The following is a 26,687-nucleotide window of genomic DNA, read 5'->3' on the forward strand; positions in this document are numbered from 1 at the left end:
AGACCTAAATTTCTCCCTGCCCTCAAACTGAATAGCTTGTTCACACCTGGCCAGGTCACTTAAGGATGACAGATTTTCTTCCCTAAAAAGATGTTGGTGCATCACATAGGTTTTCATAACAATCCTGTTGTTTCAAAGTTTAGGGTGCTAGTCCAGTAACTCAACCACATGACCTTTGTGCTTCAAGAAGGTGTAGCTTGTTGAGGCAGAGCAGGATTTGCCATAAAGAATACTATTTTGTTGGCTGTGGGGACCGAGTCAATTGCAAGATAACAATTGACGGCATTGAGTCATGCCTGAGGCCTGCATGGCCCTTGTAGAAAGTTGGAAATACTTACATTATGGTACAAAGTTATAGCATTTACTTGTAGTTTAAAGCTGGATTTTATTTTTACCTTTGCTGTCACAAGGTGGTTTTGCACTTTTTTACATTTGGTACTTCTATATTAAAATGTAAAAGTCAGCTTTGTTTCTGATTAGTGGATTAAAGTTAAAAAGAACTATTTCTAAGATCTCATGGAATTTTTTAAATTTTGAGTGTTGCTTGTGTTTCAGGTATAATAAACTTTATATGAAAGTTTTTTTGTGAAGTAAATTGACTTTTTTTTGTCTGTAGCTTTATCGCAATGGCCAGCGTTTGCTGGAAAAACAGCGATTCCAGTTTCCTCCATCATGGCTTTACATAGATAATATTGAAGGAGAGTGGGGTGCTTTCAATGACATAATGCGTAGAAAGGACAGTGCTATCCAACAGCAAGTGGCTAACCTACAGATGAAGATTGTTCAGGAGGATCGTGCTGTGGAAAGCCGTACTACAGATCTCTTGGGTGAATGGGAGAAAACAAAACCTGTTGCTGTGAGTAATGGGTCAGAATATTTTAAGCCTCCTATTAGAAATCTGTTATGCTAAGTTTTTTTTAAATCATACTTTCTAGATTTCCACTTGGACTAGGTGTTTATTGTATTATTTCTCCAGCTCTATCTTGGTTCTTTTGCATGTCCCTAAACTTGTGATATGTAAATTGGTTATTTATTTTTTGGAGTGCCAATTGGTTAGTAACAAAACTTATAATCACTTTTTTTAATCCCAATGTTCTATCTAGTCCTTTAAGCTAGAGTGAGAATCAAAAGCAGTATATTGCTTGCATATTAGTATTTTTGAATTTACTGTATGCAACACTGAGCTGTTAAGTGAAGTTGCTATTTGATTCTAGGGGAGCCTTCGTCCAGAGGATGCCCTGCAAGCACTCACTATCTATGAAGGCAAGTTTGGTCGTCTAAAAGATGACCGAGAGAAATGTGCAAAAGCTAAAGAAGCTTTGGAGTTAACAGACACAGGATTGCTCAGTGGCAGTGAAGAACGGGTGCAGGTATGTATTTTAACATCTCTGAAGCCTAGATTTGATGCTGCAGTTTGATACTTTGCAATTGATTGCTCAAACTGGTAGAAATATTGTTCATTCTTTTACTACTTCATGGGAGGAGCAGAAGCTAAAAATATTAGAAAAGCTTGACTGTAATGTTCTAGATGTAACTGGATGTCTCCTTAAATGTATCTAATGTGAGGCTGACAGTTGGCTGTAGCACTGCTTAAGTTAGAGGTATTCTTACAAAATTGGGTTAGATTTTACTGTTTGTCAGAATTTACTGTTAGTTGTTTGTACGTAAAGTTTGACATAAGAATGTGCAAGTTTGATGCACTGCAATATTGAATGTAATCTTTGTCAATTCTAAATGAAAACTAATGTGGTCTGTGTATGTGAAATGTTATTGTTCAGCTCTGAATGTATTTCCATTTGTTATAATGTGTCTTGCATTTCTTAGCAGATAACCAACCTCATTAACTACAACACTCAAACTTACTAATTATTTACCTTTTTATTAGGTCGCATTAGAAGAACTGCAGGATCTCAAAGGTGTCTGGTCTGAGCTTTCCAAAGTCTGGGAACAAATTGATCAATTGAAAGAACAGCCATGGGTTTCAGTACAGCCACGCAAAGTATGTGACAGATTAGTACCTTTTCATTTGATTGAGGTTCATTTTTTTAATAAGGAAAAATGTCAACTAAATTATTGGTATTGGTTTATTATTGTCACTTGTACCTACTGAGGTACAGTGAAAAAATTGTCTTGCATACTAATTGTACAGGTCAATTCATTACACACTCTGTACATTGAGTTAGTACAGAGTGCATTGAGGTAGTACAGGTAAAAACAATAACAGTACAGAGTGAAGTGTCACAGCTACAGAGAAAGTGCAGTGCAGGTAGACAATAAGGTGCAAGGTCACAACAAGGTAGTTTGTGAGGTCAGAGTCCATCTCATCATATAAGGGAACCATTCAATAGTCTTATCACAGTGGGATAGAAGCTGTCCTTAAGCCTGGTGGTATGTGCCCTCAGACTCCTGTATCTTTTACCTGATGGAAGAGGAGAGCAGAGAGAATGACTCGGGTGGGTGGGGTCTTTGATTATGCTGGCTGCTTCACGAAGACAACGAGAGGTACAGACAGAGTCCAAGGAGGGGAGGCTGGTTTCTGACACGCTGGGCTGTGTCCACAACTCTCTGCAGTTTCTTGCGGTCCTGGGCAGAGCAGTTGCCGTACCAAGCCGGGATGCATCCAGATAGGATGCTTCCTACGGTGCATCAGTAAAAGTTGGTGAGTGCCAAAGGAGACATGCTGGATTTCTTTAGCCTCCTGAGGAAGTAGAGGCACTGGTGAGTTTTCTTGGCCATGGCACCTATGTGATTTGACCAGGACAGGCTATTGGTGATGTTCACTCCCAGGAATTTGAAGCTCTCAACTCTCTCGACCTCAGCACCATTGATGTAGACAGGTGCATGTATACTGCCCCCTTTCCTGAAGTCAATGATTAGGAAAGCTTAATGAAATAAATCTTAACAAAATACTAATGTTAATTGCAAAACATTTAAATCCTGTTTGGTGTTTGATTTGAGATGGATGACGAGAACAGTGAAGTACAAACACATATGTATCTAGTAGGTTAGCACAGGACACCTGAGTTCGGTATTTACAGAGATTTCCTAAATACGCACCTTTTCACTTGGAATTTTGTCTCATCTTTCCAAATGTCATAGTCTTTACTGTTTGACTGTTGACTGAGTCAAACAAGTAATGCTTTTTAAATGGTGTTAGACTGCCAACAAAGCCCAGAATCGTGCCCATTGCAGCTATCAAGAGCATTCAACTTAACTACTAACTGTCAGATACTTGGCTTCAACTGTTATGTTTTACTTTGTAGACTCAACTTAAAACTGAATACTGGACTTAGAATAATTGTAGATTTATCCCTGCAGAGTACTGGTAAAAATCCCAGAATAACACAATAGAAGTAGAAGTTAATAATGCATTTACAGTAATTCAGTGGTCAGATATCCTAAAACAGCTGTTTTGTGATCATTGTGTATTCTGCTCACCAATTTTTATATCTATCTATCTATATATAGATAGATATATAGATAGATATATAGATAGATATAAAAAATGTAGTTCTGATTATGCAGATACTTCCTCTTTTTCTTGAAACCTGGGAAGAGGTTAATTGGCCTATCAAGTCCACACTACCTGTCAGAATGTCATATTCTCACACATTTCCTTTAATTATTCTCTGTCACATCTATTAACTTTTTCCCCACTCCCTGTTGGCCCAGGGCACCTTATGTCTGAGATTTCAGGTGCTGCTCTGGATATTTTTTGTTCTCTCTGACTGGGTACCTGTTTGATCTAAGTGTTAGAAGGCAATTTTTCTTTGGTAGGGGAAACAATTTTCCAATGTGACCTCAGACTGAACATTAATCTTCTGCTTGTTGATCTTTCTGTTTCTACCTGAACTTCCTATAGTAGACACTTTGTATGGTATTAATGTGTTCTATAGATAAATGACAACACATCATAGTTGACTTTTCTACTATTGCATCATACAGCTTCGGCAAAATTTGGACGGATTGCTTAACCAACTGAAGAATTTCCCAGCTCGACTACGTCAGTATGCATCTTATGAGTTTGTGCAGAGACTTCTGAAGGGCTACATGAAGGCATGTTTTATAAATGCAAATACAACAGAAAAATTGGTAATTTAGTAGAACCAAACAAAAAAATTAATTTTAAGTTTTTTTTCTTGTAGATTAACATGTTAGTGATTGAGCTAAAGTCTGAGGCCTTGAAGGACCGTCACTGGAAGCAGCTGATGAAACGACTCCATGTTAATTGGGTAGTGTCTGAATTAACCCTAGGTCAGATATGGGATGTGGACTTGCAGAAAAATGAAGCCATTGTAAAGGATGTTCTTCTTGTGGCCCAGGGAGAGATGGCTTTGGAGGAGTTTTTGAAACAGGTCAGTAACTTTCAAATTTGCCTCTCCTTGGGTTTTGGGTTGGAGCAGAATTATGATAGAACATAGAAAAATGACAGCGTAATTCAGGCCCTTCAGCCCACAAAGCTGTGCCGAACATGTCCCTCCCCTAGAAATTACTAGGCTTACCCATAGCCCCCTTATTTTTCTCAGGTCCATGTACCTATCCAACAATCTCTTAAAAGACCCTATCGTATCCGCCTCCACCATTTGATATTTGCAAATGTTTTAGAAACTTGTTTACTGGTGTGATAAAATCTGGGTAACTTGCTCTATTTTAATTTTATCTTTTCTTAGTACCAATATTCTATTCCATATCAGCTATTTTCTGAGTATGCACATCTTCATATTACTAGTTTTTCTATTTGACATTCAATATTTTTAATTTGATATTAAATCAAAATTAATCAAAACATGCTCATCAATGGTCTTGTGTTGGATGAAGCAAATTTCCTGTGGCCTCTTGCTAACCTAATATGTTTAGCCAAAGTATTGACCTAGTAACTAAATGGACCAAATTCTAAAGATCTTGTTCTGCTTATTTTATCTCACTTGCCATCCATTTCTGGCATCTCAGTGCTAATAATTGATGAGCTAAATTGTACATTTATGCTGGATTACCTAGTAGTGTACAACTTTGTAGATACTGCATTTATGACCTTAATCATATAAAAAATTTTCAGATTAGAGAAGTATGGAACACTTATGAACTGGACTTGGTGAACTATCAAAACAAATGTAGATTGATCCGTGGCTGGGATGACCTTTTCAACAGGGTCAAAGAACACATCAATAGCGTATCTGCCATGAAGCTGTCTCCCTATTACAAGGCAAGTATTTGTGGAAGCTTTTTCATTATGCTTTACCCATTTTCCTGTTGAGATTAAATTCTTTAAGTTGTATTTAATCCTCCTGTGTTTTACAATTAAGTTTCCAACTTTTTTTTTGTATTTTTATAATTTTGCATTTTAATTTTTATCCCTTCATGCTTTCGTTCACCTTGCATTAGGCATTACCAAACTACAAGGTATCTTTTGTGTGTATTTGTAGTCCTTTTTTTTTGATGGAGTGAGATTTTAGTTTATGCTTTAATACATCTGTTAAAAGAATTTAGGTTCTCTTCAAAATGTTTAGAGTTCAGCAGTGAAGACTTTGCAAAGTATGTTGTTCAGCTGATTATCCAACTATAACCTCTAATTTATTCTTTAAGTGGCTAAATGGTATCCTTTTTGTGGCAATTTTAACATTTCTTTAGGTTTTTGAAGAGGATGCTTTGAGCTGGGAAGATAAACTAAATCGTATAATGGCACTTTTTGATGTTTGGATTGATGTCCAGAGACGCTGGGTCTATCTTGAAGGTATTTTTACAGGAAGTGCTGACATTAAGCACTTACTGCCAGTGGAAACTCAGAGATTCCAGAGGTACGTGAATAGATTTGCATTAGTTTTAATTAAATGCTTCGTAATTCTTAAACTGATGTGCATGTCCTGATTTTACTATCAAACAGCATCAGCACAGAGTTTCTAGCGCTCATGAAGAAAGTGACCAAGTCTCCTCTAGTCATGGATGTTTTGAATATCCCAGGAGTACAGCGGTCTTTGGAACGGTTGGCAGATTTGTTGGGAAAGATACAAAAGGCTTTGGGAGAATATTTGGAGAGGGAGCGATCATCCTTTCCTCGGTAAATAATTGTATACTTTTTAATAATGCCGATGCATTGTAGGGGAAAGGTAGAAAAAATTGCAAGAGAATTTTCACTGCATTTGAGATCTGTGGAAAAAAGCTTGGTGAGGCTGTACCTGGAGTACTGTTTAGTTTTTGCCATCTTACTTAAGGAAAGATATGTGGGTTCAACAAAGGTTTCTGAGAATGTGCAGGCTGTCCCGCGACTAGAAGGGGCCAATATTCACTCAATATTAGAATAAGTTGAGATCTCGGGAAACATTTGAGCATATTCACAGTGAATAATTGATAGATACTTGTGGACTGTAAGAATTAAGGGGTACATGAGAGGACAGGAATGTGGAGATGCAGAAATTCAGCCATAATATAACTTAAGTGGATGTGGCCTTCCTGTGTTTACTAATGGGTTTTGCTGATTTTTCAGATTCTACTTTGTTGGCGATGAAGACTTGCTGGAAATTATTGGTAATAGTAAGAATGTAGCAAAGTTGCAGAAACACTTCAAAAAAATGTTTGCTGGCGTTTCTAGTATCATTCTTAATGAAGATGCTACAGTTGTCTTGGGAATTGCATCGCGTGAAGGAGAAGAGGTATATTTAATTTGATTCTATATCAGAATTGATTGGTATTCTCCATTGATTATTAAACATTGTAGAGACATTCTGAATGTGGATCAAGTTCAATTTTGTTTCAACTGTGCAGGTATCAATGTGCATCTAATTGTCTTTCAAAGCACAGCTGAGACATTTTGTTTTTTTTTTGGGCAGGTGCTTTTCAAGACTGCTGTTTCGATCACTGAGCATCCTAAGATAAATGAGTGGTTAACTTTGGTGGAGAAAGAAATGAGGGTTACTCTGGCCAAATTGCTAGCTGAATCAGTCACTGAGGTTGGAATCTTTGGTCAAGGCACTTCAATTGATTCTGCAGACTACATTTCCTGGATTGATAAATATCAGGTTTGTAAGAAGTAGTAGCGAACATGATTCATTTTATTTTTGGTAGAACTATATAAGGAAACGTGCAAAAATTATCTTGATAAGTGCTTGTTAAAATAGGAAGATTGTGATCTGTTTGTGTGACTATATAGTTTTTAGGCTTTTAACCACATTTTCATAAATTTTATTTCCATTATATAGGCCCAGCTTGTTGTCCTTTCAGCTCAGATATCATGGTCTGAGAATGTGGAAAATGCACTGAATAATGGTACTAGTGGTGGTCAGTCTCCTCTTGCCCCGGTCCTAGTGAATGTTGAAGCTACTCTGACTGTATTAGCAGATTCTGTTTTGATGGAACAGCCACCACTTCGCAGAAGGAAACTTGAGCACTTGGTGAGTAAATGGTCTGTAACTGAGTAAAACTTAATGGTGGTGGAAACATTCTTGTAAAAACCTGAAACGTGTATGTTCTTGACACACTTCTAATATTTCACCCAATTGGTATTGTATTTCATAAATCTTTTCAAAAATTTAATGTTAACATGTATCTCATCAGAAAATGGGAGAACATATACTTAAACTCCACTCAGAAATATTTTTGGTTTCAAAATGCAAAAGAAAGTCAGCAAAAAGCTCTTCATAGAAGTGTTAATTACATTTCGGGCAGCACAGTGGCTCAGCTGGTAAAGCTGCTGCCTCGCAGTATCAGAGATCCAGGTTCACTCCTGACCTTGGATGTTGTCTGTATGGAATTTGCACATTCTTCCTGTGATTTATGCAGGTTTCCTATGGGAGCTCCGGTTTCCTCCCACATCACAAAGGTGTGCTAGTTGGTAGGTTAATTGGCTACTTAAATTACCCCCTAGTATGTCGGTGAGTGGTAGAATGTGGGGAGAGTTGATGGGAATGAGGGGAGAATTTTTATTTTGAAAATGGGATTATTGTATGATTAGTGTAAATTGGTGGTTGATGGTCAGTGCAGACTCTGGGCTGAAGAACCTCTTTCCATGCTGTATCTCCATGACTATGACCTAAGAAGCAATTACAAGCACAATTGCAGAAATATGTACACTGGGTAAAATTTTCATCATGTAGCTTTAATCAGTTGATTTTCTTCCATGTATAGATCACTGAATTAGTACACCAGAGAGATGTAACCAGAATGCTGATCAAGAACAAAGTAGACCAACCTAAATCTTTTGATTGGCTCAGTCAAATGAGATTTTACTTCGATCCCAAACAAACTGATGTGCTACAACAGCTATCTATACAGATGGCAAATGCCAAATTCAACTATGGTTTTGAGTACCTCGGTGTCCAAGATAAACTTGTGCAGACACCTCTAACAGACCGTTGTTACTTGACCATGACGCAAGCTTTGGAAGCTCGACTTGGCGGATCTCCATTTGGTAAGTTTTAAAATATGGATGCAGGAGTTGATAAATGTTTGATATACCTCTGGTGTAGCATGGCGAAAAACATTAAATTATCTTTATGTATTAGTAATGATTGAAAATCATCATAAAAAGGAGTAAAGATCCCTAATTTGACTCTGTGATATTGGAAAGATTTGCAAGTGCCTCACAAAATTACAAGTGCCTTTCACAGAATCTCTGCAGTCAGTGATGAACATGTGACGTGTAGTCACTGTTGTCACTGTTGCAATTTACCCATAGCATGCTCCCACAAACAAATGTCATTAAGACTAAATCTTTTCTGTTGATTTTGGCTCAGAGACAAAGTTTCCTAGGATGATTCACATAACTGCCCTGCTACTCCTTGAAACTGTAGCTTGGAGTTTTTTGTTCGCCTGAGGAAATATTGTTGTGATGTGACATCACGGTTGAAACATCGGACTCCTGATGTAACAGGCTGTCTATACCACAGTGAGCAGAAGCCTAAACTTGTGTACTCCATACCTCTAAATGCAACTTTAGCCTACGATCTTCTTGCAGATAAGTTCTACTCCCCATTAAGTCTGCTGTCAGCTCACCTGGTTATGGAGGGTAGGATGGAAACTTTGTTGCCACCTTTTTTTAAAAAAAAAGTGGGATTAGTTATGTTTATTATCTGATGACTACCACAAAGCTATGTTCACCTGATTGAGTCGGAACAAGCTGCCCAGTTAATTAAACTTATTGCATTAAAGGCCATTTCTGTAAGGTACCAGAAATTTGTGTTGAATTTTCTGTGAGGAGAGGAAAAATGTTGATCTCATTGAGAGAGGAGAAAATATTGTCCAAGTAAAAGCACTTAATTTGACAATTGTAACTGAATTCTTTATAGCACAGATATTTGATATGCCCATAAGGAAATGCATACTTTAAAATAGTGCAATTGGGTGTTTACCACCTGGTAATGAAATAATATTTTACTTTGTAGCAAAAGTGGTCTTGAAGGTTTTTGTAACTTACTCAGTTGTTTTGTATGCCAATCATTGATTCACATTAGGGCCTGCTGGTACTGGTAAGACTGAATCTGTCAAAGCACTTGGACACCAGCTTGGACGCTTTGTTTTAGTCTTCAACTGCGATGAAACTTTTGATTTCCAGGTACTGTAACTAATTATAACATTGTATTTGTCAGTCTCTCAAGTTTGTATTTTAATGAACTTGCTTGATCAAAACTCTTCTGTAGTACAGTGGAACTTTTCCAAGCATCAGCAGTCATGATTTTGATGTGTTATTTATAGTTGTAGTTTTAACCATTGTACCATAAAATGTAAATGAATGTCTCAAGGTGGATGAGGTAAGCTTTTAAATATGTAAAGTCTCCAACTTTATTAAATTTACTGAGCAGAGTATCAAAATCTGAAAGCTTGTACTTTTTGTGTCGGCCAGTTAACATCTAAATTAGGTGCCACACTTTCTACCTTGTCTAATGTAATTCTTTTAATTATTAGGCCATGGGTCGTATATTTGTGGGTCTCTGCCAGGTGGGAGCCTGGGGTTGTTTTGACGAATTCAATCGCCTGGAAGAACGTATGCTGTCTGCAGTATCACAGCAAATACAGTGCATCCAGGAAGCTCTCCGTGAGCATTCTAATCCCAGCCGTGACCGAAGTATGTAATGTTGTACACCATTTGACTTGATGTTGTCAGATCACCCTGTTTTAAGGTTCATAATATTTTTAAGGTGGAACTACTTTTAAAATCTGTAGTAAAATGAATACCAATTTAGCACAAAAATGAGTATATTAGATTTTAACAATACTCGGGTTGGAGGTACTTGGTGAAGTATAGAAAAGAAAGGAGCATGGCATGATTGAATAAGGAGAATATTGCATTGCCACAAGCTGAAGGACAGAATTGACATGGTTAGTGTCAAGAAGGTCCCAAGTAATTCCATTACAGTTCTGGGTATATTCATGTGGCTATCAACTAATAGAAAGAATAAAGAGGAGAAAAATTGAAAGGTAATCAATTGAAATGATAGAATAGGGATAATGAAGTGAAAACTATCCTGATATAGAAAGGGATAGTAAAATTGTAAAGCCTAAAGAATGGTAGGGATTTATGGAGTTCAGAAGAACTTGAAATTCTAGTTTAACAAGGGAAGAAGCCTTTGCTGGACCTTGTTCTGGGCAATGAGGCAAGTCAAATGAAGTAAATTTTGATGCAGAACCATTTAGAAGCTATTGTATGAGCTTTGAGCTACTAATTGAAAAGGCCAAGGAGCAATCTAGAGTGCATCTAAATCATTAATATTGATAGAAAGTAGCTGAGGCAACAGCACTAATCCAGTGGCATCTTAGTAGGTACGTATTGCAAACCTGGAAAGCACTGCTTTTACTTTTGGTTAGCCAATCCTCTGTCCGTCCTACTCGTATTATCAATTGAATGAGGTCTTTTCTCATGCAGTAACCAAAATACTTCCTTTGGTTCCCAGTTGTCCACCTTGCTGTATACGTGCTCTAATTCTACTAAAATTGTTAAACACTATTTCCCATTCATAAAATCATATTGACTGCCCAATCACATTTCTGAATGGCGGAACAGGCTTGAGAAGCTGTAATGGCCTAGTCAAATTTTTGTTCTTAGAACTGATGATTGGTGAGCAATGGGTGGCCTTTAAAGAGGGAACATTTTGTATACAAGAAATGGTGGAACAGACAGAAGGTACTGCTTGGCTACCTCATTATTATGTGAAGCATTGGGTTTGCCATCATCTGAGCTTTGATTTTCTTTCAGGTTCTCCAACCATCACCTGTGAGCTACTGAACAAGCAAGTGAAAGTCAGGGCAGATATGGCTATTTTCATTACTATGAATCCAGGTTATGCTGGTCGTTCCAACTTACCAGATAACTTGAAAAAACTTTTCCGCAGTTTAGCAATGACAAAACCTGACCGTCAACTCATTGCACAAGTTATGTTGTATTCACAAGGATTCCGTACTGCTGAAACCCTTGCAAACAAGATTGTTCCATTCTTCAAGTAAGCATCTTTAACTTGAGCTTCACTGTTGATCACTTTTTTTCTCTATTTTTAGTTTTTTATTCCTTTTGACATAAATGAAAGAAAATGTAGAATTTGTATGATTGTGACCAGGATTAAAAGTTTAATTTAATTTTCTATTCATAAAAGTTGTTAAAATTGTTTTCTTTTTCCCCCACAGGCTTTGTGATGAGCAGTTATCATCCCAGAGCCACTATGATTTTGGCCTCCGTGCCCTGAAGAGCGTATTAGTAAGTGCAGGTAATGTGAAGCGTGAGAGAATTCAGAAGATTAAGAAAGAGAAGGGAGAACGTGGTGAGGATGTTGATGAAGCAGAAATTGCAGAGAACTTGCCTGAACAAGAGGTTAGTAATCCAGCTCAGTATTGGCTGTAAATATTCAATTCCATATCACTCATTTCAAGCCATAAAAATTTAAATTCTATTTTGTTGTAATCCTGCTCAAGTTGCATTGAAACATTTTGACAACAATTATTTTAACATTTTTAAAATGATTTACACTTTTTCTTAGCAGTTAGTTAATCAGGGATTAAATTGAATTAAATAATGGTGCCAATATTTCTTGCAATTTCATTATTTGTACTTAATGGCACTGCAGAACATTTATATTCATTCTAATGACATTAGGATGTCATGTTTATTACCCATTGGTTGCCCAAGAGGTCTTGATGAGCTGCCGCTTTGAACTACTGTAGTGCTATTGAATGAAAAGTCACAGTTTACTCCTAATGATATTTGAGGAACATTAATATTTTTCCACACTGGGTGTTCGACAACTTGGGGGAGTGGTGCTGGTATGGGAGGGATGCAGCATTTGTAGTTGATGATATTCCCAGATATCTGTTCCCTTTTTCTGGGGGATAGAGAACATGGGTTTGGGTAGTGCTGGCAAAAGAAGGCAATTTGTACTCACTTACCTTTAAAAGATCTGATCTCGACTTGATTGAGCATGTTTATGTTTTATTACCCCGTGAAACTACTTGTGTTTGAGATGTCATATTATGAATATTTTAATCTATCAACAGATTCTGATCCAGAGTGTTTGTGAGACGATGGTCCCCAAACTGGTTGCAGAAGACATCCCATTGCTTTTCAGCCTTTTGTCTGATGTGTTCCCTGGGATATCATACCATCGTGGAGCAATGACCAAACTACGTGAGGAGTTGAAGAAGGTTTGTCAGGAAATGTACCTGACTTATGGTGATGGTGAAGATGTTGGTGGAATGTGGGTTGAAAAGGCAAGTTTGATTTCTATTTGTTATAACTCCAATAGGAATGCTTTTATCAGAATTGAACTTCATCTTGGTATATCGAGCTAATTTTAGTTTAATATACATGTTCTACTTTAGGTTCTGCAACTATATCAGATCTCTCAGATAAACCATGGTTTGATGATGGTTGGGCCATCAGGCAGTGGAAAAAGTATGGCTTGGCGTGTTTTACTAAAAGCCCTTGAACGACTTGAGGGAGTAGAAGGAGTTGCTCACATCATTGATCCAAAAGCAACCAGCAAGGATCATTTATATGGAACATTAGACCCTAACACTAGAGAATGGACTGATGGATTGTTCACACATGTTCTTAGAAAGTAAGTTGGCTACCTAGAAATATTGTAAATGTTCTTTTTGCTAATTTTACTCCCTCCATGAAAATGTTTTGCTCTCCGGTTCAATTTAAGTTGCTGGTTTTCCCTTGTACCTTGCCCAAGAAAACCAGGACCATCATATAAATAAAATTATTCTAGCCTTTAAATAACGTCAAAGTCAAAAAGTCGAGTTTATTGTCGTATGCACAAGTATATGTATGCACAAGTGCAGTGAAAAACTCACCTGCAGCAGCATCAGAGGCACATAGTATATAAGCAGTATTCACAAGAAAAACATAAATTATACACACTCTTTACAAGAAAGAGCAATTAGGACAAAAAGTAAGTTAATTTTAGTACAAAGTGGTCATATTGTTGCTGAACTGTAGTGATTAGGGTTTTAATTAGGCCATTATTCACAAAGTTCATTATTAAATCACAAAATGTTCTAATATTCATCGTCCCAGCCAAGGGTGCTTTATTTGGCTTGCATTCCATCAACTTGGGTTGGGAACGGATCTAGATCTTCTCAGCTTGTCTGGCTTGGCTGCTACTCAGATAAACTTACTCAACTGTCTATTGCAACCCATAATTTTTTTTATGTATTTTTAAATGAATTGTAATCATTACTGAAGTTAAAACTAGTTGAGCATCATTTCCATAAATGTGAAACTTTCTGGTTTATAGGATCATTGACAACGTACGAGGTGAGCTGCAGAAACGTCAGTGGATTATCTTTGATGGTGATGTGGATCCTGAATGGGTAGAAAACTTAAATTCTGTTTTGGATGATAACAAATTGCTTACCCTGCCCAATGGAGAGCGTCTCAGTCTTCCACCAAATGTAAGAAAATGTATAAACGATTAACACAGAGCTTATGCTTGCCAAAAACGTACACAACACCTTAAATACAGCTTTTTTTTTAAAAAATCTTTTCCTTTCCATAGGTACGGATTATGTTTGAGGTCCAAGACTTAAAATATGCTACACTCGCCACTGTATCCAGATGCGGAATGGTATGGTTTAGTGAAGATGTGCTCAGCACAGATATGATCTTCAATAACTTCTTGGCTAGACTACGTAGTATTCCACTGGATGAGGGAGAGGATGAGGCCCAGCGAAGACGCAAGGGCAAAGATGAAGAGGAGCAAGAGACCGCTTCCCCAATGCTTCAGGTACAGAAGTAGTGAATTTTCTGTGCAAAAAAAATTACTTCTGTATACTAAATTGCTTCAGTACACTAAGTTGTTTCATCTGAGGTTGAAAAAATTGAATCAGACATTTGATTAACAAGGAAAAATGTATAGACTGTTTAAGTGTATTAAAAGACAGAAAACAAGTGATGCTGTAACTCTCCTTACTAAATAGCAAGAATGTTAGAGTTTTCCCACAAGATCTCTTGTAAAATATTTTGTACTTTTTTTTATATACATGTGGACTCTTTTAGAGTATCTCCAAAAACAATCTATTTTGTTACTTAATTTTCAGTATGATTCTTAGCTGGAATATCAGTAAATATTCCTTTTACCTTCTATCCAATATCTTTTCTAGAACTTTATTAGTTCAATTTTTTTGATAACCTTGTGCAGGTTCTTCACACAATGATGTAATTTTTTTCAAACAGATACAGAGAGATGTAGCAACAGTTCTGCAGCCATACTTCACTTCAAATGGTCTGATTATAAAAGCTGTAGAGCATGCTGCTAAAATGGAACACATTATGGATTTTACCCGATTACGATGTCTTGGTTCCCTCTTCTCTATGCTGCACCAAGCTTGTCGAAATATTGCATTATATAATGCAAACCACCCAGATTTCCCAATGCAGAGTGATCAATTGGAACGCTACATCCAGGTGTGATGGCAGTTTTACAATTATTTCATTATATCCATGGCATAGTTTATTATCTCATCCCATGTAACCTTGTACTTATTCACTTTTCCTTGACTAGAAATACCTAATTTATGCGATTCTTTGGTCACTCTCGGGTGATGCACGTTTGAAGATGAGAGCAGAACTTGGTGAATATCTCAGACGAATTACAACCATTCCACTGCCAAGCACACCAAACATGCCTATCATTGATTTTGAGGTAGGAAATCTATGATTCTAATTCTAGATTTTTCTGTCTTTGCAACATTTTATATTTTCTCAAAATTTGTTGATTTTTAATACACTCCCAAGCAACTGACCAAATTAAAATTTAGCTTTAAGTGTTTGATTTAGTAGACTGATAAAATGTTACATTGAATATACTGAGTTACTGGCCTTTTAGAAGAGAAATATAATTGTTTAACCTATTAAAACAGATAACTGATCCTAGAACAGCATGGCATTGAAGGAGACTGTTATCCCAACATGTCTTTTTTTGTGGAGCTCTTCAATTACTGCTTTTCTCCATAGTCCTATTGTTTCACAGAGTTATCCAATTTCCATTTTCAAATATAATATAAAATATGAGACTTGTGTTATTTCAGACTATGACTTGCAAAATTTATTAAAATTTGTCATGCTACTTCTGATTCTTTGGCAATCTCTTGTAAAAAAAAGATGAAAAAATTTTCTGGCTCTTCACCTTTCTACCACTGATAACCATTTATCCTCCTCTATCAATAAACATTTCAAATTTTGAACATATTTGTCAAACCTCTTATCCACTTATCCTGTGAGGAGGAGAATAATTTCTCTGTGAAGTAGAATGCTCTTTGCTGATATCACTCCAGTAAATATGTCCTGCACTCAGACTACAATGCACTTTCTCGCTCAGAAAGCTCTCCACTTGAGAGGCCCAATCTGTTTTGGAAAGGTTTAGTAAAGCTTTAATGCTTGTACTCTGTACCTTTATTAATGGAGCTAAGGATTCGTTATACTTTTGTGGTACCTTTTTGTAAATATATCTCCCTTTTACTATTCCTCTGTCCCCTTTTAAATTGTACTTCTTTTTAATCATTCCTCCCAAGATGAGTCACTTCTTGGATTCAGTGTCATCTCACATGTCTGATCATTTAACCAATCTATGTTCTTCACTGCACTTGAGCTTATTAGCATCTATCAACTTAAAAATTGTAATCTAAAATAAATGTTGCAAGTACCCAGCAGGTTTGTGAGGAAAGAACTAACATTTTAGGTGGATGGCCTTTTCAGATCAACTCTATTGCAGTTGTACATTTAAAGGGCTCGGGAACATACTCCTATTTGTGCTATTCTATAAACTAGGATGTGAATTGTGATTTTTAACTTCTTTAATCACAGTCACTTAGAAAGGAAAGTGCCCTTTTACTCGGCATCGATGATGAAAGCACAGCCAGAATTGGTAGTTTCAGGTAGTCAAAAGCAATTTTTGTTTGTGTGCATTTAATGTATTATCACTTCTCTGAATATTAGTGCTAAATGATTTAAATTGTCTTAATTTGATGCAGCGTTTAGTAAAAAAGATGACAAACCAACTTTTTAAAAGGGGTGTTCATTGTGCACCCTCAATTGGCTTTTCATTTACTGGAGGCCGCAAGTTTTCCAAAAGTGCTTTGGAGTTTCACCAACCCCCTTCATGTGCATGGGTGGTTGGGTGGAGTGGAGTTATATGATTCATAGATGTCTGAGGGCCATTAGTTGTTCCTGTGGCTCAGGTACAATATTCTTCTTCTGAACTTGAACATCAATCTAGTTCACTGTTTTGAATAATTTTCTAGTATTCAGCTGTGGTGTTCATCTGGTTTTGATAAGAGGTAAATCATCCGGTTAAATTTTGCAATACACAAAGTGCTGGATGGGCAAACCCTCGAAGAAGTTTAAAACCAGCTTTCACTTTTCAATTTTTTTTTGCACCTCTCTAAAGATCTGCTCGGGGCCAAAAATAAAACCCTGACCACAGCCAGTCCAAACCCAGGCCAAGGCCCTGAACAAAACACACACAGTATCTCGACAGTGCATTTCCTGCAGAAGTATATTTTCACTGCTGCAGTTATTAACATGCACACATTGAGTATTGTGTATGTTGCAACTAATGTGGAAACTGAGTATGGATGAATAGATTTGCATTGTAGTGACGTAATCAGAGTGAGATTCTAAAAAAAATATGGTAGCATCCTTGCAACAAAGCAATATGAAGTGCTTTATGTATATAAAAAAAAATGAAAGATTGAGACTTCTCCGGCTGATGGGCATGCCAGAGTATTAATATTAACATCATTCACTGTTCAACAGTACTATGTCTGTGTGCAGGCTGCATGCAGCAATCACTGGGCAACACCCCATTCCAAAGTCTCAATCCATTCAAGCACAGGATTACCACAGCAGCAACACGGTAGAATGCTCGGTTCATAACCCAAGGCACCATCCAGGCAGCAAGAGAATTTTTGTTTGCTCTCAGCTAATCAGAACACCACTGACAGAAGGTGGCTTTGTAAAATGCATGAGGCATAGGATGGATTAGGTGGCAGTTGTGAAAGCCTAAAGCAACTCTCTGGCAGTTGTAGCTTTACATCCGTTTTAAGTGAGGTGAACAATATTTCTGCAAATGTAATATAAGGTTCTGGAACGTTTTTTCAAAAAAAAAGCTGGGCATAGCAGGTCTCATGGTATCTATGGGAAGAGACTGCATAATGTGAATTACCATTTGTCATGAGTTAGAAACATTAAGTTCTTAAATACAGAAGCAGGAGAAAAGTGGAGTAGAAGAAAGCACTGATGACATTTTACTACTTTGCCATGCATACTCTACCTTAACTCCATCATGATTGGCCATTCAGTTTGAACCCTGTGGATCAATCAAAACGCTGGAAGAAAGTAGTATGGGGATAGTTTTGTTCCAAGGAACCCACAGTCCTTGAGGGAGGAAATCAGCTGGCCATTGGATTGCCAGCATTGCAAGTTTTTAATTATTTGATAACTTTTTACTGAGTATCAACATTTCAGAATGAAACTAAATAGCAGCAGTCTGTGCATTTATTTCTATCAACCTGAAGCTGGGACTTCATACCCAACCTGAACCTGACAGACATAGGCAGGCTCTGCAGCTGTTTTATTTGGAATTTTAATACTTAAATTTTTAAAAAAGCAGAAGGGCTCTGGAAAAGACTCTGGTCAAACCTGAGCAAAAATGGACAATCTTACATGTGAGTATTTTAAAAGGCCAAATAATCTGTGAATAACATAAAGCCAAATGGCTGCAACTCAAAATTCCTGATAAATTAATGCAACTTTTGTTTTGGTAAAGACTAATTTTGCTTATTATAAGTGACTTTGGTATCACTGCTGTATATACTAATGAAGTTATTAAGTAAAATTATCTGAGGGTGAAAATGTTTGAGTATTTTGCACTTCAAACTATTTACGGGATCACAATAGCCGGTAATGTTTAGAACTGGATCCTGGTACACAGTTTCACTAGTTTCAATTTTACTTGACTTGTGCAGCAGTTCCTTTATTTAAAAAAAAGGACAGATTATAAATTTAACCAGATTCAAAAGGTAAACAAGTTTGTTGCAAAATCTTTTAATATTTAGGTTTCTATTACTGGAGAATGGGTTCCTTGGCAATCAAAGGTTCCACAGATTGAAGTTGAGACTCATAAAGTTGCTGCTCCAGATGTTGTTGTACCAACCTTAGATACAGTCCGTCATGAAGCCCTTCTGTACACCTGGCTGGCTGAGCATAAACCACTAGTTTTATGTGGACCACCAGGTTCTGGGAAGACTATGACCCTATTCAGTGCACTAAGAGCTCTACCAGATATGGAGGTATGAAATTCTTTAAAATTTTCTTTGTAGCTTCAGCTGCTCCCTAATCATTTTTTTCCCACTTTCTAATGTGACTGAAATATATAAAAGCTATGCTTTTTGCTATTTTGTTAATAGGTTGTGGGTCTGAACTTCTCCAGTGCAACCACACCTGAGTTGGTTCTGAAAACATTTGATCACTACTGCGAATACCGTCGGACACCAAATGGAGTCGTGTTAGCACCTGTGCAACTTGGCAAATGGCTTGTGCTATTCTGCGATGAAATCAATCTTCCAGACATGGACAAATATGGCACACAAAGGGTTATATCCTTCATTAGACAGGTTTGTAAGAGGAGTTGTCATATGGCTGAGTTAAAAGAGGAAGCACATTGTTGAAGTGTAGTCACGGTGGCTTGTCTTTATTCCAGATGGTAGAACACGGCGGTTTCTTCCGTACTTCAGACCAGACCTGGGTTAAGTTGGAAAGAATCCAATTTGTTGGAGCATGCAACCCATCTACTGATCCAGGAAGGAAACCACTTTCACACAGGTAATATTTCAATAATTCTGTTTTACATACTAGCAGTCTTCAATTCAGGAAGCTAATATTTTAAACCAATCAGAGTTCTTGTGACCACTCTTTCATGGAGACTACTTCATAGTCATAGAGTCATACAGCATGGATAGAGGTCCTTCAGCCCAACTTGTCCATGCCAACCAAGGTGCCTTCCTGAGCCAGTGCCATTTGCCTATATTTGGCCCATATCCATGAAGCTGTCCAAATGTCTTTTAAACATTGTAATTGTAGCAGCCTCTACCACTTCCATTAACAGCTCATTCCATATACCCACCATTCTGTGTGGACACATTTGCCCATCAGATCCCCTTTTTCCCCCTCTCACTTTAAATCTAGGCCCTCTTGTTTTAGATTCTGGAAAAAAGTCTTGACCATTCACCATATCTGGGCCCTCAGTCTCCTTTGCTCCAGGGAAAACAGTCCCAGACTATCCCGTCTCTCCTTGTTATTCTATTCTTGCTTTTCCCTTGTACGACCTCAGTGTACTGATGTGATGAAACGATATGTATGGGTGGCATGCAAAACAAAGTTTTTCACTGTACCTCAGTACATGTGACAATAATAAACCAATTTACAACTCGAGCCCTCCAGTCCTGGTAATACCCTTGTGAATCTTTTCTGCACCCTCTCTAGTTTAATGACATCTGTCCTATAGTGTGGCAACCAGAACTACACACAATATTCCAGGTGTGGTCTCACCAATGTCCGAATAGCCGTAACATAACATCCCGACTCTTTTACTCAGTGCCCTGACCAATGAAGGCAAGCATGCCTCATGCCTTCTGCAGCACCTTGTCTGCCTGTGTGGCCACTTTCAGGGAACTATGTACTTGTACCCTCTTCTCCAACACAAGAGGCCTCTCTGTTCTCCAACACAGAGGCCTCTCTGTTCTCCAACACTCTCCCCAGTGCCCTGTCATTTACTGTGTATGCTCTGCCCTGTTTTAACTTCCCAAGAGGCATCACTTTGCACTTGTCTGAATTTATTGTGCTTGTAAAGATGGGTTTGAACTTAATGCAGTCTTTGCTGTGCAGGTACCTCCACAGTGCTGTTCATTTGAGAGTACCAAGATTTAGGAACTCCAATATATTTCCAAGTTAACATTGTGTTTGACTAGGAGGGCATCTTGCATTCCCATCAAGAGGGTCAAGATGCTTTAGTTCATTTTGACTGTACATCAGAGAGCAACCAAGATGCACCAGTGGCAGATGGAGTGAATACTTAAGGTCTGGTTAAGCTGGTGACATGATTAGTTTAAGAGATTTTTGTTTGTTTGGTACACATCCACTTGTCTAGATGCATACTCATCCTGGCAGGTGGGGTATATTCTATCACCTCACTGACATTTGCCTTAAATGAAGCAGCTAAAGATGATTTGGCCGAAGATACTCCCATGAGAAATATGTTCCATGGTTGTTGTACCCATCATGAATGACTAGGCTGGAGGTGTGGCAAGGTTCATTGTAGACGGAATGTTATTGCGTCTTGTAGCATCTTGGAGTCATAAAGCACAGAAGAGGTCCTTTGGGTCATCGTGTCCATGTCAGTCATCAGTTACCCATCCATACAAATCCCATTTCTGAGTACTTGGTGGTGGCCTGCTAAGCCTTGGTGCTTCAAGTACTTGTTTAAATAAATGTTGATAGTACCTGCATCCACCATCCCCTCAAGCAGTGTGTAACAGATTCCATCTGCCCTCTAAATGAAGAAAAATTTATCCTCCGGTCCCCTCTAAAACTCATATCCATATCTTAAACCTCTGCCCTATGATTTTAGGCACCTCTTGCAGAGAAAAGTTTCTTACCGTCTACCTATCTATGACTCTCATAATTCTGTATGCCTAATTTGAATCCTACCTCTGCTCCGGAAAAACAAATCCAGCTTATTCAATCTCTCCTCATGATTGTAATGCTCCAGCCCAGGAAACACCCTGGTTAATCTCTACCCCCTCTCCAGTGCAATCACATCCTTCTGATTGTAGCAATCAGAACTGCACAATATACCAGCTGTAGCCTAACCAGTATTTTATATATAAATTTGTATTATAACATTGCTGTTCTTGTGCCCTGGCTAATATAGCAAGTATCCTGTTTGCCACCTTAATAACCTGTGCTGCCACCTTCAGAGATACTCGTACACAAGTCCTTTTGTTCCTTTCTGTTCTCCAACACTCCCCAGTGCCCTGTCATTTACTGTGTATGCTCTGCCTAGGAGTGTTGGAGAACAGAGGAATAACAGGACTTGTGTACTCCCTAGGGCCCTGCCATTTGTATTGTGTCCTATCCTGATCAGTCCTCCCAAAATGCATCATCTCACACTTGTCTAGAATAAATTCCACCTGCCATTGCTCTGCCCTTCTTCAATATCATCATGTAGCCTAAGGCAACCCTCCTCACTATCAACACTACCACCTATTTTTATGTCATCTGCAAATTTACTAAGCATACCTCCGATGTTCACATTCAAATTGTTAATGTATGTGACGCACAATCGGGGTCCAAGCACTGATCCCAATAGCATGCCAAAGGCCTGCAATCATGAAAACACCCCTCCACCATCACCTCTGTCCCCTATTACCCTTTGCTGTATCAGTTTCTTGATTTCATTGATTTAGCTGAAGACTGACTGCTGAGATGGTAGGAAGCCGAAATGGATCTCCCACCTAGCACTTCCAATTACTTGCTAATTTTTCAGCCTTTTTAATGACAGGGCCCAACATCTCTGCAATGTTGAAGGTGCAGGTATTTCTGTTAGCCTTTTGAGTATCAAAGCAGTATTACCACATCCAGTTGTGAGTTTTGATCTAATCTGTTGGTTATAGACTGAATTATTGTGGTCCTAATTTTTATGTATTCCTGGTGTTGCTTTTAGCAAGTTGTTCTGGGCAAACCAGGTTTTGTCTCTGGCTTGATGGTAATGGAAGAGTGAAGATTATACTGAGCCATGAGGTTAGAAATTGTGATGTAATATCATTCTGCTGATGCCCCACCATTTCTTCTGACTGCTCAGACTAAATCAGTTCTGAATCTATCCCACTCAGCAGGGTGCTAATGCCACACAATACTCAGTGTACCCTTGATGTGATGTCTTCATCTAAGGGTTATGTTGTGGTCCACCGATACCTCATGACCAGATTCATTTGCAATTTACATATCATTGAGAGCAAGATCAAAGATGGTTTTTCTCTTGGTATTCTCACCTGCTGCTGCAAGCATTGCTATATTCCTCAGTCAGTGTTGTTGTTGCTGAGCACTCATTTAATGAATGTTAAAGTTTGCCCTTGCCAAGTGATATTCCCAAGTAATGTTGATAATCCCAAGTGATGTTGAGCATGGAAGAATACTGCTTCATCAGAAGCTTTTCTTGCTTGTATTTGGCATTGTTCAGAGTTGATGCTAAGGACTCCCAAAGCCACTCTTACGAAATGTTTAGTATTGTGATGCCAACCTTGACGGTTGCTCTGATAGTAGAGGAACATTTATTCAGGACACAAGAGACTGCAGATGCTGGAATTTGGAGCAACACAAGTTGCTGGAGGAATTCATCAGGTCGGGCAATATTTATGGAGGAAAATGTTCAGTTGACATTTTGGGTCCAGACCCTTCATCTGGACTGAAAGTTAAAGGGAGATAGCCAGTATAAAAAGGTGGAAGGAGTGGAACAACTGGGTTAGAGCAGCAAATTTCCATCCCAGAAATACACATTGGTGAACCAGATGGGTTTTTATGATGTAGTACTTTCATGGATACCATTACAGATATTAGACTATTATTCCAGATATTTTAGATTTGTTTACAGATGTTTTTGATTTATTTATTTAGTTACTTGAGAGCCTTTGGCACAAATCCCCAAATGTTAGAGAGGATTTGCAGATTCTGTGTTTCTGTCATAACAGGTTAATGTTGAGGGTTCCGTGCAGGTTTCTTTTTCTATGTTGCAGTTTGATACAGCTGACTATCTTGGTATATCATAGAGGACAATCCAGAATTGATAACCTTGCGGAGTCTGGAATCCCATATGGGGCAGACTGGTTTAGAACAGCAAATTTCCACACCAGAAATGCACATTGGTGAAGCAGATGGGTTTTAATGGTGCAGTAATTTCAGGGTTACTGGGAATGATGACCACGCCCCCCCCCCCCCCCCCCCCCAACAGTACTCTGTATTGCAGGGTTTGCATGTATTTAGATATCCAGATTATTTAACTAATTTAATTCCCCTGCTGTCTTGGTTGGTTTTGACTATGTCTCCAGATCATTAGTCGAAGCTTCTGAATAATTGGGCTATTAACATTCAGTTAACCATTCCCTTGATGTATTGTAAACTGGTACATTTGTCCTGTTACCTGATTCCTTGATGCATTGAAAATTGATAGATTTGTACTGCTAAAGTTGAAGTGACAGTTGGAAAAATTTTACTTTGCAGGTTCCTCCGTCATGTACCCGTTGTGTACGTGGATTATCCAGGACCAGCTTCTCTTACTCAGATTTATGGAACATTTAACCGAGCTATGCTAAGACTCATTCCATCCTTGAGGACATATGCAGATCCCCTAACTGCAGCTATGGTGGAATTCTACATTATGTCACAGGTAGATTTCTGTTGTGTGATCTGCAGGATTGAAGCCCTAGAAAAGAGTGGTATGTTTCAGCACCTCCTTCCCAGGGCACCAGTGCTCAAGACGAGAGGGCATGGCTTTAAGGTTATGGGTGGGAGGTTCAGGGGAGATGTCAGGGGGAGGTTTTTCACCCAGAGAGTGGTTGGTGCATGGAATGCACTGCCTGGGGTGGTGGTGGAGGCAGATACATTGAACAGGTTCAAGAGCTTGTTGGATAGGCATATGGAGGAGTGTGGGATGGGGGAATATGCGGGAGGAAGGGGTTAGGTAGTGTGAGGGTGGTTTGATGGACGGCACAACATGGTGGGCCGAAGGGCCTGTTTTGTGCTGTATGGTTCTATGTTTTCAAATTGAAGATGTAAGTAGTAAAATAGGAGCATTGGTCCCCATCTGGTGAAAGCAAATGTCTCAGGTTGACAGCCTTTCCAGTTAAATCCAATTGAATTTTTATTGGTCTGATATTTTAAAAATTATACTTTGTTCATTAATGTATACATCATTCACAGGAGCGTTTCACTCAAGACATACAACCACATTACATTTACTCCCCTCGTGAAATGACACGTTGGGTTAGAGGAATCTTTGAAGCTTTGAGACCATTGGAAACGCTTGCAGTTGAGGGTTTGATTAGGATCTGGGCTCATGAGGCTTTGCGCTTGTTCCAAGACAGGTTTGTATTTTTGATCAAAAATCACTATTTGTGTGTAACTATGTTTAAATGTATGAACATGACATTCATGTTGCATTACTTTTACTTTAAGACTTGTGGAGGATGAGGAAAGACAGTGGACAGATGAGAACATTGACGTGGTGGCTCTCAAGCATTTCCCTAATATCGACAAAGAAAAAGCTTTGACTAGGCCTATTTTGTATAGTAACTGGCTATCAAAGGTAAGAGATTGGGTCATAAACATTGTTAAGTAAAACAATTGTTGGTGATCTTAATGCACTCAATTTGTTTAGTTTGATTTCCTTCATATTATTGATTTAGAGACATTATTTGTAAATGTTTACCACCCCTCACTCCCTCCCTCCCCCCCCCCCCCCCCCCCCCCCCCCCCCCCCCCCCCCCCCCCCCATTTTATTTGAATAAGCTGCTAGTTTGAACCTGTAACAAGTAAGCAAAGCAGTCTTCGAAAGCACCCATCAGATTCCTTACTCTAATTCTGGAGTAAGAGGCTCAGCATCCTATTTACTATGGTGCAGTCCATCAAACCTTCTCCCTTTTGGGGAAAAAAATCATTTAAAAGTTTCCTGAAGTTGCAACATGAATACAAATTGACCCAATTATAAGTCTTGGCCTTGTAATGCGAAAATTAAAGTTTCAATATTTTTTTAAGTGACAGCAGTTTAACATCTGTGCCACATGTCAGACAGTGACTTGCTCCCACAAAAGAGCCTTACCACCTGCCCTTGCTATTCAGTGATGTTATCATCAGGGAGGCCTTACCAGATCTTATCCTAGATCTGGGGATCACCATTGACCAGGAAATCAAAAGGACTAAGCACTTAAATACTCTGATTGAAAGAGGAGGTCAGAGGTTGGGTCACCTGCAATGAATAACTGATCACCTGACACCCCAAAATCTTTCTGTCCTGTACAAGACACAAATTGAGAGCATGATAGAATTCTTCCCACTTGCCTGGATGAACGCTCACACTTTCCAGGGCAAGGAAGCCCACTTAATTGACATTAGATACACTACACTAATTATTGATTCATCTATCACCACTGTGGCTATGGTACGTGCCATCTACAAAATGCATTGCCATTGCTTCCCCAAGCTACTTAACCAAATCACCAAGAAGGACCAGGGCAGCAGATATTTGGAAGCTGCACCACTATAGCAAAGACTACACCCTGAGAATAAAAACCACCGAATATTTTGTTTGAGTTGCTACTGACTTCTTTCCTTCTCTAGATTCCGGATCAACCTATAAAGATTGTTGTCAAATCCCAGTTCATTTTTCCCAGCAGAATGTAACTTTCTTGAGAGTAAGACAATGCTATCTTACTCCCCCTTATAATCTTTTCTGAAGCACACTTTATCCCATTTTCCTTGTTTGACCAGCTTTCATTATATTTATTTGGCTTAATTTCATAATTCTTTCCAGTTCAATTGATTCTACTTGCATGGCATTCCTGCCATTTTGTACAGCTACATTTTTGATCTGATTGCTTTCCTTTCTTTATCTTGCTCACCCCAATGGTGATCTAGTGTTCTCATCTTCTCCCTTTATTGGTTTAAACCTTTCTCATTATTTGGTCAAGAGGACTCTGACCCTTTTATTTAAGTCTGCACTGTCAATAAAGCATTCCCCTCTCCCATAGTAGTTTGTGGGAATAATTAATACCTTTTTTCCCCAATTTGTTGAATTATTTGTTGATCAGTCCAATTTTTTCAAATATTGCATGCATTTTTTTAGGATTACATACCAGTGGATCAAGAAGAGCTGAGAGACTATGTCAAAGCCAGACTCAAAGTTTTCTATGAGGAGGAGCTGGATGTCCCCTTGGTACTTTTTAATGAAGTATTGGATCATGTGTTGAGAATTGACAGGTATGAAATCATGCTTGTCAATTCCATGGATTAGTAAACTTATTGTGGTACTCACTTGTGTGTGTGTATTTGAATTTCTGTGTTTGTGAGAGTGCAAAATGTAAATCTTGAAGCAATAGTGGGTATAACTCAGATTCACTAGAACACCTAATTTGAAAAATCAGACACTTCAGAATAT

At 38.4% G+C, this 26,687-nt stretch overlaps 1 protein-coding gene across 2 annotated transcripts in view; it reads left to right on the top strand.

Moving 5' to 3' along the window:
- Positions 1 to 26,687, top strand: part of dync1h1 (dynein, cytoplasmic 1, heavy chain 1) — an 80,658-nt gene that overhangs the window by 20,393 nt on the left and 33,578 nt on the right. For both annotated transcript variants that reach the window (XM_052011417.1, XM_052011508.1), the window contains exons 16-44: positions 617 to 856; positions 1,215 to 1,370; positions 1,886 to 1,999; positions 3,946 to 4,056; positions 4,146 to 4,355; positions 5,057 to 5,203; positions 5,629 to 5,795; positions 5,882 to 6,055; positions 6,482 to 6,647; positions 6,825 to 7,013; positions 7,194 to 7,385; positions 8,119 to 8,401; positions 9,444 to 9,544; positions 9,895 to 10,054; positions 11,183 to 11,426; positions 11,608 to 11,791; positions 12,472 to 12,684; positions 12,796 to 13,034; positions 13,719 to 13,875; positions 13,980 to 14,207; positions 14,657 to 14,887; positions 14,985 to 15,125; positions 18,538 to 18,771; positions 18,889 to 19,095; positions 19,182 to 19,303; positions 23,756 to 23,921; positions 24,455 to 24,618; positions 24,710 to 24,839; positions 26,376 to 26,509. In XM_052011417.1, coding sequence (XP_051867377.1) covers positions 617 to 856; positions 1,215 to 1,370; positions 1,886 to 1,999; positions 3,946 to 4,056; positions 4,146 to 4,355; positions 5,057 to 5,203; positions 5,629 to 5,795; positions 5,882 to 6,055; positions 6,482 to 6,647; positions 6,825 to 7,013; positions 7,194 to 7,385; positions 8,119 to 8,401; positions 9,444 to 9,544; positions 9,895 to 10,054; positions 11,183 to 11,426; positions 11,608 to 11,791; positions 12,472 to 12,684; positions 12,796 to 13,034; positions 13,719 to 13,875; positions 13,980 to 14,207; positions 14,657 to 14,887; positions 14,985 to 15,125; positions 18,538 to 18,771; positions 18,889 to 19,095; positions 19,182 to 19,303; positions 23,756 to 23,921; positions 24,455 to 24,618; positions 24,710 to 24,839; positions 26,376 to 26,509 — 5,204 coding nt within the window. The remainder of the gene's footprint in view (positions 1 to 616; positions 857 to 1,214; positions 1,371 to 1,885; positions 2,000 to 3,945; positions 4,057 to 4,145; positions 4,356 to 5,056; positions 5,204 to 5,628; positions 5,796 to 5,881; positions 6,056 to 6,481; positions 6,648 to 6,824; positions 7,014 to 7,193; positions 7,386 to 8,118; positions 8,402 to 9,443; positions 9,545 to 9,894; positions 10,055 to 11,182; positions 11,427 to 11,607; positions 11,792 to 12,471; positions 12,685 to 12,795; positions 13,035 to 13,718; positions 13,876 to 13,979; positions 14,208 to 14,656; positions 14,888 to 14,984; positions 15,126 to 18,537; positions 18,772 to 18,888; positions 19,096 to 19,181; positions 19,304 to 23,755; positions 23,922 to 24,454; positions 24,619 to 24,709; positions 24,840 to 26,375; positions 26,510 to 26,687) is intronic.

The sequence above is a fragment of the Pristis pectinata genome, chromosome 1, assembly GCF_009764475.1.
Source record: "Pristis pectinata isolate sPriPec2 chromosome 1, sPriPec2.1.pri, whole genome shotgun sequence".
NCBI classification, from domain to species: domain Eukaryota; kingdom Metazoa; phylum Chordata; class Chondrichthyes; order Rhinopristiformes; family Pristidae; genus Pristis; species Pristis pectinata.